Source organism: Papio anubis, chromosome 16 (assembly GCF_008728515.1).
Source record: "Papio anubis isolate 15944 chromosome 16, Panubis1.0, whole genome shotgun sequence".
In the NCBI taxonomy this organism is placed as follows: domain Eukaryota; kingdom Metazoa; phylum Chordata; class Mammalia; order Primates; family Cercopithecidae; genus Papio; species Papio anubis.
In genome coordinates this window covers 53,367,897-53,387,059 of record NC_044991.1, presented here as the reverse complement: position 1 = coordinate 53,387,059, position 19,163 = coordinate 53,367,897, and the positions used below count along the sequence as shown (strand labels likewise).

Below are 19,163 nucleotides of genomic sequence, written 5' to 3'. Positions count from 1 at the left end.
CAACTAAGGTGCATTGATTGGTATATGACCCTTCAAAGGTAAGCAGAAAGCCAGTGCTGTTACTGTCCGTCTACCAGGTTCCCTTACCATACACCAGTGGCAGGAGGTTCTCCTGTGCCAGCTGGTATAGGTAGGTCATGAAATGGGCTCCTTGGCCTGGGCAGAGGGTGCCAGGCAGAGGCATGACTGACCAGGCAGCATCAACTGTGTGAAGAGTAGCTGGCCTGCTAGGCAGCTGGTGGAGGGCCATTTAGGAAAGTCTGAAGTAAACGTAGGTCGGTACTTGCCTACCTATCTATACCTCAAAGGAACAGTGTCCTGGGATGGAAATGCACACGATTCCAGCTCTTCATTTGACAAACCTAAGTGTCTACAAGCACTGTGCTAGGATTTGTGGGAGGGTTTAAGACAGTCTTTGTCCTTAGTGAGGAAAATTAGCATGCTGGATATAAAAATAAGAGTGGTGGAAACTTTGGTGAACTGGAGAATGCTGCTCAGCTAAAACTTGTACTACCTTACTTGAGTTGGCTGGAGCCTCTCAGCAATGAAGGACTACCTGATTTTTCAAGTCCAAAATCAAGATCATGTGAACATTTCCCTTTTCAGAAACAAAATGCGCAGAACTTGGGGACAGGTGGTCAGAAGATAAAACGGAACAATTCAAAAAATAAATCCTCAAATGCAGGCCAACATGTGGCTGCTGGTTTGCAACCTGTGTTCCTCACTACCCAAGTCCTATTTGTTCCTGTTGTACCTCCAGCACCTCACAATTCCTGGCAGAACAGAAGTGCCTCTGGTATATGACCACGTGAAGCTTAACCAAGAGACCCACCAGAGTGGCAATGGATCTGAAATTTCCATCACATGCAGAATAGCTGAAGCAACTGGAGAGAGTTTTTAGCCTTGGAAATGACTAACAGGAGGCATAAGAATTGTTACAAATAAGAACATCCTTTAAAAAAGTTAGGATATATGGTCTGGCCAACATTTTGGAGCGGGGAGAAGGCTACTTTCAGGTAAAATATACATCTGACAAGTGACCACGGTCCCCCAACTACTTCTACTGTCCATACCCACCTCCCCCATTTCTTCACTGGCCTAGTACCTAAAAGCATTTGGCTGTCATATCTGGTAAAGGGAATTCAGGCTTTGCCTTTTTAAAATTTTTATTATTATATTTTTGAGATGGAGTCTCACTCTGTCACCATCTGGAGTGCAGTGGTGTGATCTTGGCTCATTGCAACCTCCACCTCCCGGGTTCAAGTGATTCTCCTGCCTCAGCCTCTTAAGTAGCTGGGATATAAGTGCCCGCCACCACACCTAGCTAATTTTTGTATTTTTAGGCCAAGCTGATCTTGAACTCCTGACCTCTAGTGATCCCGCCCACCTCGGCCTCCCAAAGTTTTGGGATTACAGGCGTGAGCCACCGTGCCAGGCCCAGGCTTTGCCTACTAACTTTCATCCCAAATATCTCACCTACTTCCTACCTAAGAATCTTACCTAACTCAGAATTTTTTTTTGGAGATGGAGTTTCACTCTTGTTGCCCAGGCTGGAGTACAATGGTGCGATCTTGGCTCACTGCAACCTCAGCCTGCCGGGTTCAAGCGATTCTCCTGCCTCAGCCTCCCAAGTAGCTGGGATTACAGGCATGCATCACCATGCCCAGCTAATTTTGTATTTTTAGTAGAGATGGGGTTTCTCCATGTTGGTGAGGCTGGTCAAATTCCCAACCTCAGGTGATCCGCCCGCCTCGGGCTCCCAAAGTGCGGGATTACAGACATGAGCCACCGTGCATGGCTAACTCGGGACTTTTCTAAGGATTAAAATGAGATATGTAATGAAACTATCTGGCAGAATACCTGGCAAAGGGGTCAAGAAATGTTCAACATTATTATGGAGGTTTAGATCTTTTCTCCCATCCAACTACTAACCAGGCCTGACCCGGCTTGGCTTCCAAGATCAGATGAGGTCGGGAGCATTCAGGGTAGTATGGCCATAGAGGTTTAAGTCTTTTCTATAAAACACCAAATAATACAACTACGGTAAAAGCATACAAGTTGCAAGGAGTCTGAGTTTGGCTTCATAAATGATACTTCTGTAACAATGCCAGCTGGAATAAGATCACAAGTGTGAATGTTGAAATAGAGCAGCAAAGGCCATTCCTCAGGGAACTCTGGAGAGGAGATTCCTACCCCAGGTAGGAAGTTGGTTGGTTTCTGCTCTGATCCTATGACTACTAAATGCATAGGATGAAAAACTACACTTATAATGTGCATTAACAAGAATATGACTGATCTCCATGGATATGGAAAGATACACAAAATAGAATCAGTGGGGGGAAAAAATTATAGAACCATACAATGGGAGACCAAGTTTTAAAAACCAGGTATGTATATATGTGCTTAGAGCATTTCAGGAAGGGGTATATTAAGAAATTTATTTGGAAAACCTTGAGAGGTAAGCTGGAGTGAATGCACACTCTCCACTCCATGCCCAAATGTTTACTTTTCACTTTATACCCTTCTGTTTATTTTCTTTGATCAGCAGCATCAACTTTTTAAAAAAGGACCGAATAGGCCAGGCTCGGTAGCTCATGCCTGTAATCCCAACACTTTGGGAGGCCAAGGTGCGGGGATCACTTGAGCCCAGGAATTCAAGGCTGCAGCGAGCCATGACTGCCACTGCACTCCAGCCTGGGCAGTAGAGCAAGACTCTGTTTAAAAAAAATAAAAATAAAAATAGGCCAGGCGCGGTGGCTCAAGCCTGTAATCCCAGCACTTTGGGAGGCCGAGACAGGTGGATCACAAGGTCAGGAGATGGAGACCATCCTGGCTAACACAGTGAAACCCTGTCTCTACTAAAAAATACAAAAAAACTAGCTGGGCGAGGTGGCGGGCGCCTGTAGTCCCAGCTACTCGGGAGGCTGAGGCAGGAGAATGGCGTAAACCCGGAAGGCGGAGTTTGCAGTGAGCTGAGATCCAGCCGGCTACTGCACTCCAGCCTGGGCGACAGAGCGAGATTCTGTCTCAAAAAAAAAAAATAAATAAAAATAAAAAATAAATAAATAAATAAACCAAATCATTTGGTTTGGTCAAAACCTTCTGATCTGAGCTTTGCTTGGCAACCACTCCCCAAGATAAAGCTTTATATATCACCTCACATATTCACTGTCAAGGATCAGGAACTCTAGACTACTGGACTCCCCAGTCAACATTCCCATTACCAAAAGTGCCTAATCTTGGAGGCTGCTTCACGTCACCCTCTCTTTGTCCCTCATTTCCTGAGTCTTTTTTTTTTTCCCTTCCAACTACACTCGCTCTACTGGTGATCTCAAACAGCCCTCTGATTTTTAAGATACTGTCCAAATACTGACTCCCAAATTTCTATTTCCATCCAAGACCCACTCTTAAACTCTAGACACACACATGCATCACAACTGCCTCCTCAACAGCTCCACTTGGATATTGAGTAGACATCTAACACTTGCTCTTCCCATAGCCTTCCAACTCAGCTGATGGCATGTCCAATGCTTCTAGCTGCCCAAGTCCACACCTCAGAGTTAGGGAAAGTAGAGTGTGACCCATAATGCCAGCTACCTACAAACTAAGGTAGATCTGGGTACTGGGATTAAAGATATCATAAAATCATTAAAATGTTTTCTGAAATGTTTAAAGTTAACTCATTTTAATTCCAGGATTTGGATTTCAACGTTTTAATTTCTTTGGAATATAAGTCACCTTTTGCAAGCTAAAAAATAGAATCAAACTAAGGTGATCTAGTCCTCTAGGCATCCAGGCTGATCCTTGGAATCATGAGCAGAATGATGATATCACAAGGTGCTAGCAATAGGGTTATAAACTCGAAATAATAACCACTTATCTACATGTTTCATTAGGAAACAGCCAAAAGTCCAGCCATTAAAGGAATAATCTACAGAACATTTTGATTTACAAGGGACAAAATGATCCAAATTGTATGCTGTCCAATCTACTGGTGAACTGGATCAGAATGGGCCAAGGACTGTTAAACAGAGAGGGTATTTACATTTTGAAAACTTGCTCCGCAGGAAAAAAAAATTCCTGGTTGCTGTCAATAAGAAAGCAAGTAAAAAAAACATTACAGATGAACTCACCGATCTTTGATTTTCCACTGGAACATGAAGGTAGGGATAAGTGTAGAGGATAATATACTCAGATATTTTTAAAATAAATTACTTAGTAATAAGAAATTAGCCATACTACATTCTTCCATTTGCTACAAGAGGAAATTGGCAATGAAGACTATTTAAAAGAAATGCTCAGCTCTACAGAGGGTGGTGGCAGGCAACACTTTTCCATTACAGAATAACCTCTATTCTTCCATGATACATATTCCTGTGGAAAAACTTGTCAGGAGCTCTTGCCAGGGCCAAGGGATGAAAAACAGAGCATGTCCTAATTAGCTACTGTAGGTTCAGTTAACATCTTTGGGAAGGACCCATAAAATCTGGCCATTATTTTCTTAAACATCTGCAAGCAGAAGAATTCCTTAGTCCTTAGCTATAGTTTCTGCTAGGTATCTTAAAGCTGGGACAGTTCCACTGTGACTCTTCTCCTCAGCTATTAGGTGGGTGCTAGTCATCAAAGTCTGGAATGTCATCATAGGAGTAACCACGGTAGCCTTTGGATGCGTAGTAAGCGATGCGCAGGTGGTAAAAACCCGGTAGGAACACCAGAATGCCAATGATCAGGACTGGAACGGCCCGGTCTGCCCCCTGGTGGCAGAAGGAGGCAAACACATTAGTATCGTAAGAGTTACACATTTTAAAATAAAAAGTCTCATACCTAATCCTTAGATCAGTATTTTATACTCTTCAGTACATTTTCTTTGAGTTGTATACTACCGAGGGAAAAGGTTTCCTCCTGACTATAAATTGAAGAAAAACTACAAAGTACTAACAATTATAAAGAAAAAAATGACCCATTCTCATCCAGATATTTTAGCTTCTTTTCCTTTTTTTAAAGCTCTTAGTTGTGAACACAACATACTCTGTGTCCTGTGGCCAATATTATTAAAACTTCTTCATATATTTAAACTGTAAGGATGTGTAACATTCCACTGAAATGGACATGCCACAGTTTTACTTAACTGCCCCACATACAACTGCTGGACACTTTGGTTGTTTTTCACCTTTTGTAATTGTACAGCTACCACTACAATAAACTCTGTGTTTTTCTCAGAATTTCAGGTTTTTTTTTCTTTTTTCTTTTCTTTTTTTTTTTTTTTGAGGTAAGAGTCTTGCTCTATTGCTCAGGCTGAATTACAATGGCGTGATTACAGCTCACTGCAACCTCAACTTCCAAGGCTCAAGTGATCCTCCACCTCAGCCTCCAAGTAGCTGGGGTTACAGGTGTGAGTCACCATACCTGGCTAATTTTGTATGTTTGTTTGTTTGGTAGAGATGAGGTCTCACTATGTTGCCCAGGCTGGTCTTGAACTCGGGGGCTCAAGAAATCCTCCTGCCTCAGTCTCCCAAAATGCTGGAATTATAGGCTTGAGCCACTGCAGCTGGCTGGCTGTGTTCCCTGTTGTGTGTTAATTATAGTCAGAATTGGTTCAAGACAACTTAGACATTGTGTATGTGGGGACAGCCCATGAGAAAGAACCACCAACTACTTTAGGTTTCTAAGGTTTCATATTGAAGCTCAACAGGAACGCCATACAAACATAATGTAAGAAGGAACTGACTTATGAGGCACAGTGACCCCACACATATAACAGAATTGCTATTTCTCTCCAAACACTGACGGTACATCCATGGCACTGCACAGCTACAATGACAGCATGCTGCTCCAGCTACAGCCCTTTACCAATCAGGACTCTTGCATGCCAGGCTCAGCCATGTTGTTCCAAACTATTACAGGGCAAACTGTCTAATATCTCAGAGACCAAGTTTGTCTACCTGCTACCACCTCCCTTATAGGAACTATGGAAGTTTACTGTTGCTCAAAGGAAGAAAAACATATTTTGCCAACAAAGAACAAAATGCAAAAGAAAATCTTTTTGTTCTTTCTGCTGGAATCTGCTGTACTAGACATGAATATAAAAACAAAGATTCAATCAGGAAAAAAAACCTAAAATCCGAATAGACAAACAAAGAGTAATGAGATTGAGGCCGTAATAAAAAGTCTCCTAGCAAAGAGAAGCCTGGGACTTGATAGTTTCACTGCTGAATTATACCAGTTAAAGAATTAATACTTGGCTGGGCATGGTGGCTTATTCCAGTAATCCCAGCACTTTGGGGGGCCTAGGCAGGCAGATCGCTTGAGCTCAGGATTTCAAGACCAGCCTGGTCAACATGGTAAAACCCTGTCTTGACAAACAACACAAAAATTAGACGGGCATGGTGGTACACGCCTGTGGTCCCAGTTGCTAGCGAGGTGGCAGGATCACATAAGCCTGGGAGGCAAAGGTTGCAGTGAGCTGAGCTCGTACCACTGCACTATGCCTGGGTGACAGAATGAGACCCTGTCTCAAAAAAAAAAAAAAAAGAATACTAATCCTACTGAAACTATTCTGAAACAGAAACAGACATGGAGAGAATACTTCCAAACTCATTCTATGAGGCCAGTTTTACCGATACCAAAACCAGGCAAAGACACGTTGAAAAAAGAAAAATAGGCCAATATCCCTGATGAACATTGATGCAAAAATCCTCAATAAGGAGGATAATACTAGCAAACCAAATTCAACAATACATTAAAAAGATTATTCATCAGGACCAAGTGGGATTTATCCCAGAAATGCAAGGATGGTTCAACTTATACAAATCAATGTGATAAAATCATATCAGCAGAATAAAGGACAAAAACCATATGATTATTTCAATCAATGCTAGAAAAGCATTTGATAAAATTCTACATTCAACGGGTGCAGTGGCTCACGCCTGTAATCCCAGTACTTTGGGAGGCTAGGGTGGGCCTCACACTGACCATAATTAACACACAACGGGGAACATAGCCATAGGGGTGCAGTGGCTCAAGCCTGTAATTCCAGCACTTTGGGAGGCTGAGGCAGGAGGATTGCTTGAGCCTAGGAGTTCAAGACCAGCCTGGGCAACATAATGAATGAGATCTCATCTCTAACAAACAAACAAAAAAATTAGCTGGCTATGATGACTCACACCTGTAACTCCAGCTACTTGTGAAGCTGAGCTGGGAGGATCGATTGAGCCCAGAAGATTGAGGTTGCAGAGAGCTGTGATCACACCACTGTACTCCTGGACTGCTTGAGTCTAGGAGTTTGAGATCAGCCTAGGCAACATGGCAAAACCTCGTCTATATAAAAAATAAAAAAAAAAAATTAACCAAGTGTGGTGGCACCTGCTTGTGGTCCCAGTTACTTGGGAGGCTGAGGTTGCAGTGAGCCAAGATGGTGCCACTGCACTCCAGCCTGGATGACAGAGTGAGACTCTCTCTAAAAAAAAAAAAAACATACACTAGGGAAAGAACCAGTCTTTTCAATAAATGGTATTAGGAAAACTGGATATCCATATGCTGAAGAATGAAACTAGACCCCTCAAATCTCCTACCATATACAAAAATCAAATGAAAATGGATTAAACACTTAAATGTAAGACCTAAAACTATGAAACTACTACAAGAAAACATGGGGGAAACTCTCCAGGATGCTGGACTGGGCAAAGATTTCTTGAATAATGCCCCCAAAAGCACAGGCCATCAAAGCAAAAACAGATAAATGAGATCACATCTGGTTAAAAAGCTTCTGTACAGCAAAGGAAACAATCAACAAAGTGAAGAGACAACCCACAGAATGGAAAAAAATATATGCAAAGTATCCATCTGACAAGGAATTAATAACCAGAATATATAAGGAGCTCAAACTCTATAGGAAAAAAATCTAATAATTCAGTCAAAAATGGGCATTTCTCAAAAGAAGGCATACAAATGGCAAATAGGTATAAGAAAAGGTGCTTAACATCACTGATCAAAGAAATACAAATCAAGACTACAATGAGGTATCATTTCATCCCAGTTAAAATGGCTTTTTAAAAAATATAGACACGAGGTCTCACTATGTTGCCCAGGCTGGTCTCGAACTCCTGGGCTCAAGTGATCCTCCTGCCTCGGCCTCCAAAAGTGCTGGGACTACAGGTGTGAGCCACTGCACCCAGCCAAAATGGCTTTTATCCAAAAAAACAGGCAATAACAAATGATAGCAAGGATGTGGAGAAAAGGGAACCCTCGTACAATGTTGATGGGAACGTAAATTAGTATAGCCACTACGGAGAACAGTATGAAATAGAACTACCATATGATCCAGCAATCTCACGGCTAGGTATATACCCAAAAGAAAGGAAATCAGTCTGTCAAAGAGATATCTGCACTTCCATATTTATGGCAGCACTATTAACAACAGCCAAAATTTGGAAGCAACCAAAGTGTTCTTCAACAGACAAATGAATAAAGAAAATGTGGTACATATATACAATGGAGTACTATTCAGCCACAAAAAAGCATGAGATCCTGTCACTTGCAACAACATGGATGAAACTGGAGGACGTTATGTTAAGTGAAATAAGCCAGGCACAGAAAGACAAACTTTCCAAGTTCTCACTCATTTGTGGGAACTAAAAATTAAAACAATTGAACTCATGAATATTGCAGAATGATGGTTACCAAAGGCTGGGAAAGGTGGGGGGAAATGGGGATGGTTAACGGGTACAAAAACATAGTTACATAGAATGAATAAGCTCTAGGATTTGATAGCACAAAATGACTAGAGAATAATTTATTGTACATTTAAAAATATAATAACTAAGGCTGGACGTGGTGGCTCACGCCTGTAATCCCAGCACTTTAGGAGGCCCAGGCGGGCAGACCACTTGAGGTCAGGAGTTCGTGACCAGCCTGGCCAACATGGCAAAAACCCGTCTTTACTAAAAATACAAAAATAGGTCAGCCGTGCTGGTTTGCCACTGTAGTCTCAGCTACTCAGGAGGCTGAGGCAGCAGAATCACTTGAACCCAGGAGGCGGAGGTTGCAGTGAGCTGAGATTGTACCACTGCACTCCAGCCTGGGTGACAGAACAAGACTCCACCTGTGTCGGGTGCGGCTCCAAGCCTGTAATCCCAGCACTTTGGGAGTTTCGTAGACGGGCGATCACGCGGGTCAGGAGACGCAGACCATCCTTAAGCACATGGCGGAACCTGCCTCTACTTTGTAAAAAATACAAAACTAGCCGGGCTGGCGGGCGGGCGCCGTGTGGTCCCAGGCTACCGGGAGGCTGAGTGGTGAGAATATGCGGAACCCGAGTATGGAGCTTTGCAGTGAGCTTTTGAGATCCGCCACCGCATCTAGCCTGGGCGAAGCAGCAGCCGGACCCAGTCTCAAAAAAAGACTGCTGGTTCCCCAAAAAAAAAAAAAAGAAATATATATATATATATATATATGTATGTATGTATGTATATATAACTAAAAGTAAGCTATACAGCTTTAGCCTGTCTGTAATCCCAACACTTTGGGAGGCCAGGAGCACGACCACTCATTCACATGATGGTAACCCCTGTCTCACTTAAAAATACCAACATTAGCTGGGTGTAGTGCCACACGTCTGTAATTTCAGTTACTCGAGAGGCTGACGCACAAGAATAGCTTGAACCTGGGAGGCAGAGGTTGCAGTTAGCTGATATCATGCCACTGCACTCCAGCCTGGATGACAGAGTGAGATTCTGTCTCAAAAATAAATACATAAACAAATACATACATAAATAAATAAAAGTATAATTGGAATGTAACACAAATGATGAATGCTTGAGGTGAAGGATACCCCATTTAGCCTGATGTGATTATTATGAATGCATGGCTGTATCAAAATATCTCATGTATCCCCTAAGTATATATACCTACTACGTCCCCGTAAAAATTGGAAAAAAAATTGAAAAAAAAAAAAAAATTGGCCAGGTGCAATGGTTCACACTGGCAATCCCAGCACTTTGGAAGGTTGAGGCAGGCAGACTGCTTGAGCTCAGGAATTAGAGATCAGCCTGGGCAACATAGTGAAACCCTGCCTCTGCAAAAAATAAAACAAACAAAAATAAATAAAAAATAAAATTAGCTGGGCTTGGTGGCACACACGTGTAGTTCCAGCTACTTGGGAGGCTGAGATGGGAGGATCACTTGAGCCCAGGGAGGTAAAGGTTGTGCCACTGCACTCTAACTTGGATGACAGGGCAAGATCCTGTCTCAAAAAAAATAGACCACTGGGAAACACACACACACACGAGCCTTGGCTAACATTTTTAAAATCTCATAGCTTATTCCCACATGCCTGTCAGCTTACCCCTTTGCTGATGTAGCCTGACAGCAGGAGGGAGCCTATAATAATGAGAAAGGCGCCGATCAAAAACAGCACAGTGGCAAGTGCGATGGCCTTATAAGGGATCTTAGGAGGAGTTTTCTTAAACTGGAAGAGAAACAGAGACAATAAAAGACAATGAAGAACGTTATGCAAATACCTGGGTTCAAACATTTAATTAATTACTTTTAATTTTTATGGGTTTTTTTTTTTTTTGCTTGTTTTGAGACGGAGTTTTGCTCTTGTTGTCCAGGGTGGAGTGCAATGGCACGATCTCAGCTCACTGCAACCTCCACCTCCTGGATTCAAGTGATTCTTCTGTCTCAGCCTCCTGAGTAGCTGGGATTACAGGTGCCTACCACTACACTCAGCAATTTTTTGGGTATTTTTAGTAGAGACAGGGTTTCACCTTGTTGGTCAGGCTGGTCTCGAAGTCCTGACCTCAGGTTATCTGCCCGCCTCGGCCTCCCAAAGTGCTGGGATTACAGGCGTGAGCCACAGCGCCCTGCCTAATTTTTATGATTTTAGAGACAGAGTCTTGCTCTGTCACTCAGGCTGGAGTGCAGTGGTGCAATTATAGCTCATTGCAGCCTCAAACTCCTGGACTCAAGCAATTCTCTTGCCTCAGTCTCTCAAGTAGCTGGGACTTCAAGCGTATGCCACCATGCCCAGCTAATGTTTAAAATTTTCTGTAGAGACAGGGTCTCACTATGTTACCCAGGGTGGTCTCCAACTCCTGGGCTGAAGGGAATTCTCCCGCCTCTGCCTCCCAAAGTGCTGGGATTACAGGTGTGAGTCATCAAGCCCAGCCTCAAACACTTTAAAACAGGGAGGAGAGCTCACACCTATAATCTCAGCAACGTGGGAGGCTGAGGCAGGGAGATCACTTGAGCTCAAGAGTTTGAGACCAGCCTGGGCAACATGGTGAAACCTCATCTCTACAAAAAATACAAAAATTAGCTGGGCATGGTGGTATGTGCCTGCAGTCTCAGCTACTTGGGAGGCTGAGGTAGGAGGATGGCTTGAGCCCAGGAGGTGAAGACTGCAGCCAGCTGAGATTGCACCACTGAGCTCCAGCCTGGGTGACAAAGCCAGAACCTGTTTCAAAAACAACAACAACAACAAAAACGGGAGGGTAATTAAGAACCAAACTAGATGCTTTATGTGTCTTAAGTATGTCCTACCACCTAGTGCAGCTCTGAGAAATAAAAGGGACTGGCAAGAGATGCAAGAGATGAAGCTCTAGTTATTGCTCTCACAGTTACTCAAAGGAATCTCAGAGGAATGTCATTCACTCTAGTTTGAATCTCATTCCATAAATCATTCATTGTATCATAAGAAACTTTTTATAAACAAAAACAGAACTGACTTTATGGTCATTCATTTGTTAGACATATATTTATTAACTGCCTGGTATATAGATGGCTGTACTAACTTATGGGGATTTAACAGATCCTGTCTCTACAAAAAATTTTAAAATTAGCTGGGCGTGGTGGCACATGCTTGTGGTAACAGCTATTCAGGAGGCTGAGGTGAGAAGACTGCTCGAGCCCAGGAGGTCAAGGTGGCAGTGAGCCTTGACTGTGCCACTGTACCCAAGCCTGGGCAAAAGGGCAAGACCCTGTCTCAAAAAAAAAAAAAAAAAGGCCAGGCACGGTGGCTCACATCTGTAATCTCAGCACTTTGGGAGGCCAAGGTGGGTGAATGACTGGAGGTTGAGAGTTTAAGAACAGCCTGGCCAACATGGTGAAACCCTATCTATACTAAAAATACGAAAATTGGCCAGGCATGGTGGTGCACACCTGTAGTCCCCCAGCTACTAGGGAGGCTGAGATATGAGAATCGCTTGAACTGGGAGAGGGAGGTTGCAGTGAGCCAGGACTGCGCCACTGTACTCCAGTCTGGGCAACACAGCAAGACTACATCTTAAAAACAAAACAAGAGGCTGGGTTCGGTGGCTCACGCCTATAATCCCAGCACGTTGGGAGGCCGAGGCAGGAAGATCACCTAAGGTTAGGAGTTCGAGACCAGCCTGACCAACATGGAGAAACACCGTCTCTACTAAAAATACAAAATTAGCTGGGCATAGTGGCGCATGCCTGTAATCCCAGCTATTTAGGAGGCTCAGGCAGAAGAATTGCTTGAACCTGGGAGGCGGAGGTTGCAGTGAGCCGAGATGGCACCACTGCACTTCATTCAGCCTGGGCAACAAGAGCAAAATTCTGTCTCAAAAAAAAAAAGGAAAAGAAGGCAATTTCAGTTTATTCCAAACCATCAATTGTTTGTTCCACATAGCAAGTAAACCTGCCTTATGAACAAACTCAATTCAAGGTTAAGATTCAGAGACAAATTTTCTAAGGTTTGGCTCATGGTTGTGCCTGACCTAAGTGGCTGGAAGCTTTCCAGATCTTTCCAGATCTATTTTTATCTCTCCTTCAAATGTGGGTCCAAAGAGTAATTTATTTATTTATAAAGGATGGATTCCTGCTACTTCCTCGTTGGCCCTAGTTCCACCTAGAATATTCTATTGTAAGGGGAAGTGCGTAAAAGGAGATGCTATAATAGTATTGACTAGTTTATAAATGGTTAGGGTAGGATACAAATTTAATAAATACTCTGTTTTACTTACTATTTATCACAAGAATACCTTTAATAAATTGGATCTCATGACATCAGGAAAGAAGGAAGATTCCTACGATCTGCTGGCTTTAGCAATAAGTTTCTCCCTTAAAAGGTGAACTGGCTTTGACTAAAGTGTAAATAAACACTGATAAAAAAAAATTTCACGCCGGGCGCGGTGGCTCAAGCCTGTAATCCCAGCACTTTGGGAGGCCGAGACGGGCGGATCACGAGGTCAGGAGATCGAGACCATCCTGGCTAACACGGTGAAACCCCGTCTCTACTAAAAATACAAAAAAAAAACTAGCCGGGCGAGGTGGCGGGCGCCTGTAGTCCCAGCTACTCGGGAGGCTGAGGCAGGAGAATGGCATAAACCTGGGAGACAGAGCTTGCAGTGAGCTGAGACCCGGCCACTGTACTCCAGCCTGGGTGACAGAGTGAGACTCCGTCTCAAAAAAAAAAAAAAATTTCACCTAACGAAAATTTTAAAGTTCCTTAAAAAAAACAAACAAACTCCATCTTAACAAAACACAATCTAGTTAGTTTCTGAATAAAGTAAATAAAACCTGTAACTACAAGGCTCTGGCATTACAACTAAAAATTCTTAGAGATGGACAATACTGGAATTGGTTTGAAACTACCCTGCCACAGCCCTCTTCTGCAATTATGGCTGAAAAGGTCTCAGAGCTGAGTTTTCCTCTTGTTGCTCCCTCTAATCCCTAGGGACAGTTAGCAAACCCTCCATTTGGAAGGTCTTCCGGCTAACTCAACAGAAACACAGCCAGCCAGTCTTGCAGTTCTTGTCTGCATTTACCTGAAGGTCAATGTAGCCATCGTCTGTGCTGGAGAGCCTTGAATATTTCACTTTACTACTGGGGATTCCAGTAGCCAGGTTGGTACGGGACGGCATCATAACACGCTGACACAGCTACGGTTTGAAAACAAAAAACGCTGTAGGTTTTTTGGTGACAAAGGTGCATTAAAGCCAATGAGTTCAGGATTATTAGATGCTCTGCATTGGAGTTCTGGGCTGCCACGTCAGACTAGCAATGGGCAATTTACACTTCACTGTTAAATTTTCACTGTGTCAGAGGCATACGCATATGGAGAACCAGATATGCCTCTGACACAGTGAAAACATTCTCACTATATATTAAATATCTAGTCTGGTCTGTCCTTGTAGAATGACAGTGAAGACACTCACCAAGAATCACATTCCAGTTTATTTTGGCACTAAGATTCCCTGACTTTTAATTTTTCCAAAGTCACATAGAGACTAGGTAGAATAATGAGGACTTAAATCCAGGTCCACCTGACACCACAGTATTGCCTGTCCCCTGCTCCCACTTTTAAGAAAAAGCAAGAGGAGCATTCAAATGATTCTCTTGTTTGACAGGGAGGGAGAAGAGGGCAGGAAATGGAATACACTCACATCAACATTTTGCCTATTGCCCCTCAATAGAGATCAACCCTTTAATGCAAAAGATCTGTAAAGTTTCTTGCCGTAAATTTGTGGGGTTTTCTGTTTGTTTGTTTGTTTTTCTTGAGACGGTGTCTTGCTTTGTCACCCAGGCTGGAGTAGAGTGGGTTAATCTCAGCTCACTACAACCACCGCCTCCCGGGTTCAAGAGATTCTCCTGCCTCAGCCTCCCGAGTAGTTGGGATTTATAGGCATGCACCACCACGCCTGGTTAATTTTTCTATTTTTTAAGTAAAGACTGGATTTCACCATGGTGGCCGGGCTGGTCTCGAACTCCTTTTTTTCTTTTTCTTTGTGATAGAGTCTCACTCTGTTGCCCAGGCTGGAGTGCGGTGGCGCGATCTTCGCTCACTGCTGCTTTCACCTCCTGGGTTCAAGCAATCCTCCTGCCTCAGCCTCCTGAGTAGCTGGGATTACAGGCATGCACCACCATGCCTAGCTAATTTTTGTATTTTTAGTAGAGATGGGGTTTCACCATTTTGGCCAAGCTGGTCTTGAACTTCTGACCTCAAGTGATCTGCACAACTCAGCCTTCCAAAGCGCTGGGATTACAGGCCACCATGCCAGGACCCTTGTAAATTTGGATAAGGGCCTGGCTATACTAGTGCCTCTAGAAGCGCCCACCTCTCTGCCCCATCCCAAGCACCAAAAGTAGTACTTCATTTTCCTAATTACTTCTGTACCAACCTTAAGAAACGGAACATGGTACAATATCTTACAATAAATTTTAAGGAAAGAAAGAAAAAAATGGAATAAAAACCTGGGTTCTTGTTCAAAATATTCAAAGCAGACAGCGGTAATGAAATCATGGCTATTATGTCACCAGTTTAAGAGACAGTGGATAAGTCTGAAAAATCCTAACATTTAAAATAAGGCAATTTGTATTAATATGCTGGGTGTGGTAGCTCATGCCTGTAATCCCAGAACTTTGGGAGGCTGAGGTGGGCGGGTTACCTGAGGTCAGTAAGTTGAGACCAGCTTGACCAACATGGTGAAACCCCATTTCTACTAAAAAAACCCCCAAAATCAGCCAGGCACAGTGGCACATGCCTGTAATCCTAGCTATTTGGAAGGCTGAGGCACAAGAATCGCTTGAGCCTGGGAGACAGAGGTTGCAGTGAGTCGAGATTGCACCACTGCACTCCAGCCTGGGTGACAGAATGAGACTCTGTGTCAAAAATAAAATAAAATAAAAATAATTTTTTTTATTTGTCCACTTTTCCTCCATAAAGTAACAAAGCTGTATGATCAAAATGGATAAATATATTTTAGTCAAAGTTTTTAAATTCTAAATTCAAAAACATATCTTTAAAAAAAGAAAACTGGCCGGGCACAGTGGCTCACACCTGTAATCCTATGTAATCCTAGCACTTTGGTAGGCCAAGGCATGTGGATCACGAGGTCAGGAGTTCGAGACCAGCCTGGCCAATATGATGAAATCCTGTTTCTACTAAAACTACAAAAATTAGCCAGGCATGGTGGAGGGTGCCTGTAGTCCCAGCTACTCGGGAGGCTGAGGCAGAAGAATCGCTTGAAGCCACTGTGCTCCAGCCTGGGCGACAGAACGAGACTCCGTCTTAAAAAATAGTAACAATAAAATGAAGTATTTCAATAAGGGCATAAGGGCAACATAAAAAAAGGACTAGTTTGTTTCTGGGTTGGCATTTTGAAAATTCATCATTATCATCATCACAATAATGGTGGTTAGTACTTACCTAGTCTTTGTTAGATGCCAGCTGTTCTAAGTACTTTGCACATACTTAATTCCAAAAATTAACAAATTGTTTTCTTTTTTTGGTGTTTTTTTTTTTTTTTAGACGGAGTCTCGGAGTCTCGCTCTGTCACTCAGGCTGGAGTGCAGTGACCCGATCTCGGCTCATTGCAACCTCCGCCTCCAGGGTTCAAACGACTCTCCCGCCTCAGCCTCCCAAGTGGCTGGGACTACAGGCGCCTGCTACCATGCCCGGCTAATTTTTGTATTTTTAGTAGAGACGGGTTTCACCATATTGGCCAGGTTGGTCTCAAACTCCTGACCTTCTGATCCGTACGCCTCGGCCTCCCAAAGTGCTGGGATTATAGGCATGAGCCAGTGTGCCCGGCCTAACAAACTGTTTTAAGTGGCTTGCAGTCAATGCAAAGTAACTAGCATAATTAAATAATTGGTGCTAAATATTAGTGTCCCTTTTTATTGATTACATCCTGGTCTAGAAATCAAGTATTGAAAAATGAGCATAATGCTAATCTCTATACTTTTCAAAAAAGATTGGATCAAACTGCGTCAAATACTAGGTTTTTAGTGTTGTGATCCCGACTGCATTTAATTCTATAAAAGTTCAAACTACCAATATGTGTGGTTTTTGAAGGAATTTAACCACATCTAACTTGCACTTAGACTTTTTTGTTAAGTACGTCCTGACACTATTCATACATCCGCATCAAAACAACACATCGCAGGGGCGTGAGGGAGAGGGGAGACGAATGTTTACTCTTGGCAAAGAGGATTCTAAAAGAGGGGGAAAAGAAAAACGAGCATTTTCAAAGTATCAGTCTTCGTTCCCAACAGGCTTTTTACCAGCTCACCGCTACCCCCAAACTCCCTCAGCACCTGAATGTTACGAGAGTTCTAAAAGCATCATAAGACGTTTGGCACAGTGCCTGGCATTACGCGTCTCTACATACGTTATTCTCCTGCCCGTCTTCAGACCTTGCCAGAGAGATAAATAAGAACCGACGCGAATTTAGACGTAAAACAAACTGTGCCAGGGAGGACGAATGCCCCACACGGATGACTCGGAGCTTGATTTCGGCGGGAAGCGCGGTCTCGGACACGCCCAGAGCCCAAGAGGACGGTTATGTCCCCGCCCCGTCGCACACACGCCTTACCGGAGCGCCGCGCCAGGCCGTCCGCACACCCAGAGCTCGCCCACGGTTGGCAGCGTACGAGGTCGCATGGTACGGCCCGCTTAAGGGCCACGCAGGCCGCCCCAGCCGGGATCAGTGCGCCGGAAGTGGCGTGCCGGAAACAGGCGCGTCGGAAGTTGCGTCTCCGGAAGCGTTTGTTTCCTCAACCAGCTTCCCAGGCTATCACTTACGGAGTATCAGCTGCAGGAGGCATCGGGGCTGCACGGGCCGAATGCCGATTCGTGCGTTTTGTTTAGGCAGCCGCGACCTGTGCCCGCCGCCGGCTACCTCCACTGTGGCGGGCGAGCACCTAGGGTCCTCGCCCACCTGGGTCACCGTCAGGCCCAGGGCAAGCCAGCTACGTGGTTTCTCCCTTCTTTAGAACAGGGGCCAGGCTAGAGAGCGCCATGGCTTCCCAGGGAGGCAGAAGCCGAGTCCGTCGCAGCCTCAGGACCAGAAGTCAGTGCGGCCAGATATCCGCTGCAAGGCGCCAGCCTTCCACGGGCGCTCGCCTTCAACACCCCACTACCACACTTCCCTTGAATAGCACACTTGTAAACTGTGCTGTCAATACCCCACTATACTTCCCTTGAATAGCTCCACAAACTTGTGCTTATTTTCAGGCCTTGTCCAGGTAAAAGGCCTGCCCACAAGGGACATTTTGCTGCACATGAAGCTTTTCAGAAAGTTGTTTATTGAGGTATAATTTATACACAAGTACAAATAGATGAGCTCTGAAAATACGTATGGTCCTAGAACCATCACCAATCTAGATGGAAATACATCCATCACCCCAAAATTCCATCAGCCTCTTTTGCAGCCTGTTTCCTTCTTCACTCAGAGGCACACTGTAGGAAAATGAATACTTACTACTGGACATGGTTAATTCTCATGTCCAGTAACTAGAACTCAGTCCAAGTAATTTAATAAAGAAACTAGTCATTTAATCTACCAAACAAAAATGCACTGGAAAAAAGGATTATGATAAAGCAATTTTTAAAAATGCTTTTTCTAAAGCCAAATTTAGCAGCGGGGGTTGTATACCTACTTTAGTGACACTAATGTAAGTTCTGATAACCTACTATCAAACCAGCCAAAAATATATATATGTATTTTTGAGATGGAGTCTCACTCTTGCTCAGGCTGGAGTGCAGTGGCATGATCGCGGCTCACTGCAACCTCCACCTCCCGGGTTTAAGCGATTCTCCTGCCTCAGCCTCCCAAGTAGCTGGGACTACAGGCATGCGCCACCATGCCTAGCTAGTTTTTTTTTTTTTCATTTTTAGTAGAGATGGGGTTTCACCATGTTGGCCAAGCTGGTCTCAAACTCCTGACTTTAGTTGATCCGCCTGCCTCCCAAAGTGCTGGGATTACAGGTGTGAGGCACTGCACCACGCAAAAAATTAATACACAGCACAGTTATCTTACAGCTATTAATGGGAATATTTTTAAGTCTTTCTTCGTAACTTCAGGGCTTTCTCACTTTCTTGGTTGGATCCAACATCCATGGAATTTAAGACATCTTCATCCTTTATGTGAGTGAAGTTGCAAAAAGTGTATTTATACTAGAGAAATTTTGCAGAACCATACTCCTTGGGCCCCATTACAGATCTACTGAAACATCAAAGACTCTTGTAGGACTCCCTAGGCTAAAAAGAAACACTCCATTAACATCCTTATAAAGCCAACACGACTTTGGGTACACGAAGCTTCTGAAGAGTATTAACTTTTGCCAAGTAAAATGAAATACACAGGATTTGTACTACTCTCACTTGTTCCTCGTCCTCAAATTGGAATAACAAGTTT

At 43.7% G+C, this 19,163-nt stretch overlaps 1 protein-coding gene across 2 annotated transcripts; it reads right to left on the bottom strand.

Annotated features, from left to right (window-relative positions):
* Positions 1 to 3,668: 3,668 nt before the first annotated feature.
* On the bottom strand, positions 3,669 to 17,477 carry TMEM230 (transmembrane protein 230). Of its 2 annotated transcripts, none has more exons than XM_003905043.4 (4): positions 17,340 to 17,477; positions 13,791 to 13,904; positions 10,343 to 10,465; positions 3,669 to 4,754 (listed from the first exon to the last, which is right to left on the bottom strand). In XM_003905043.4, the coding sequence occupies exons 2-4, from the start codon at positions 13,887 to 13,889 to the stop codon at positions 4,614 to 4,616; spliced, it is 363 nt and encodes a 120-aa protein (XP_003905092.1). In that variant the 5' UTR covers positions 13,890 to 13,904; positions 17,340 to 17,477; the 3' UTR covers positions 3,669 to 4,613. The 2 variants fall into 2 exon arrangements, with proteins under 2 accessions (XP_003905092.1, XP_009214779.1); XM_009216515.4 differs by having other exon boundaries at positions 17,136 to 17,459.
* Between the last annotated feature and the right edge of the window lie 1,686 nt (positions 17,478 to 19,163).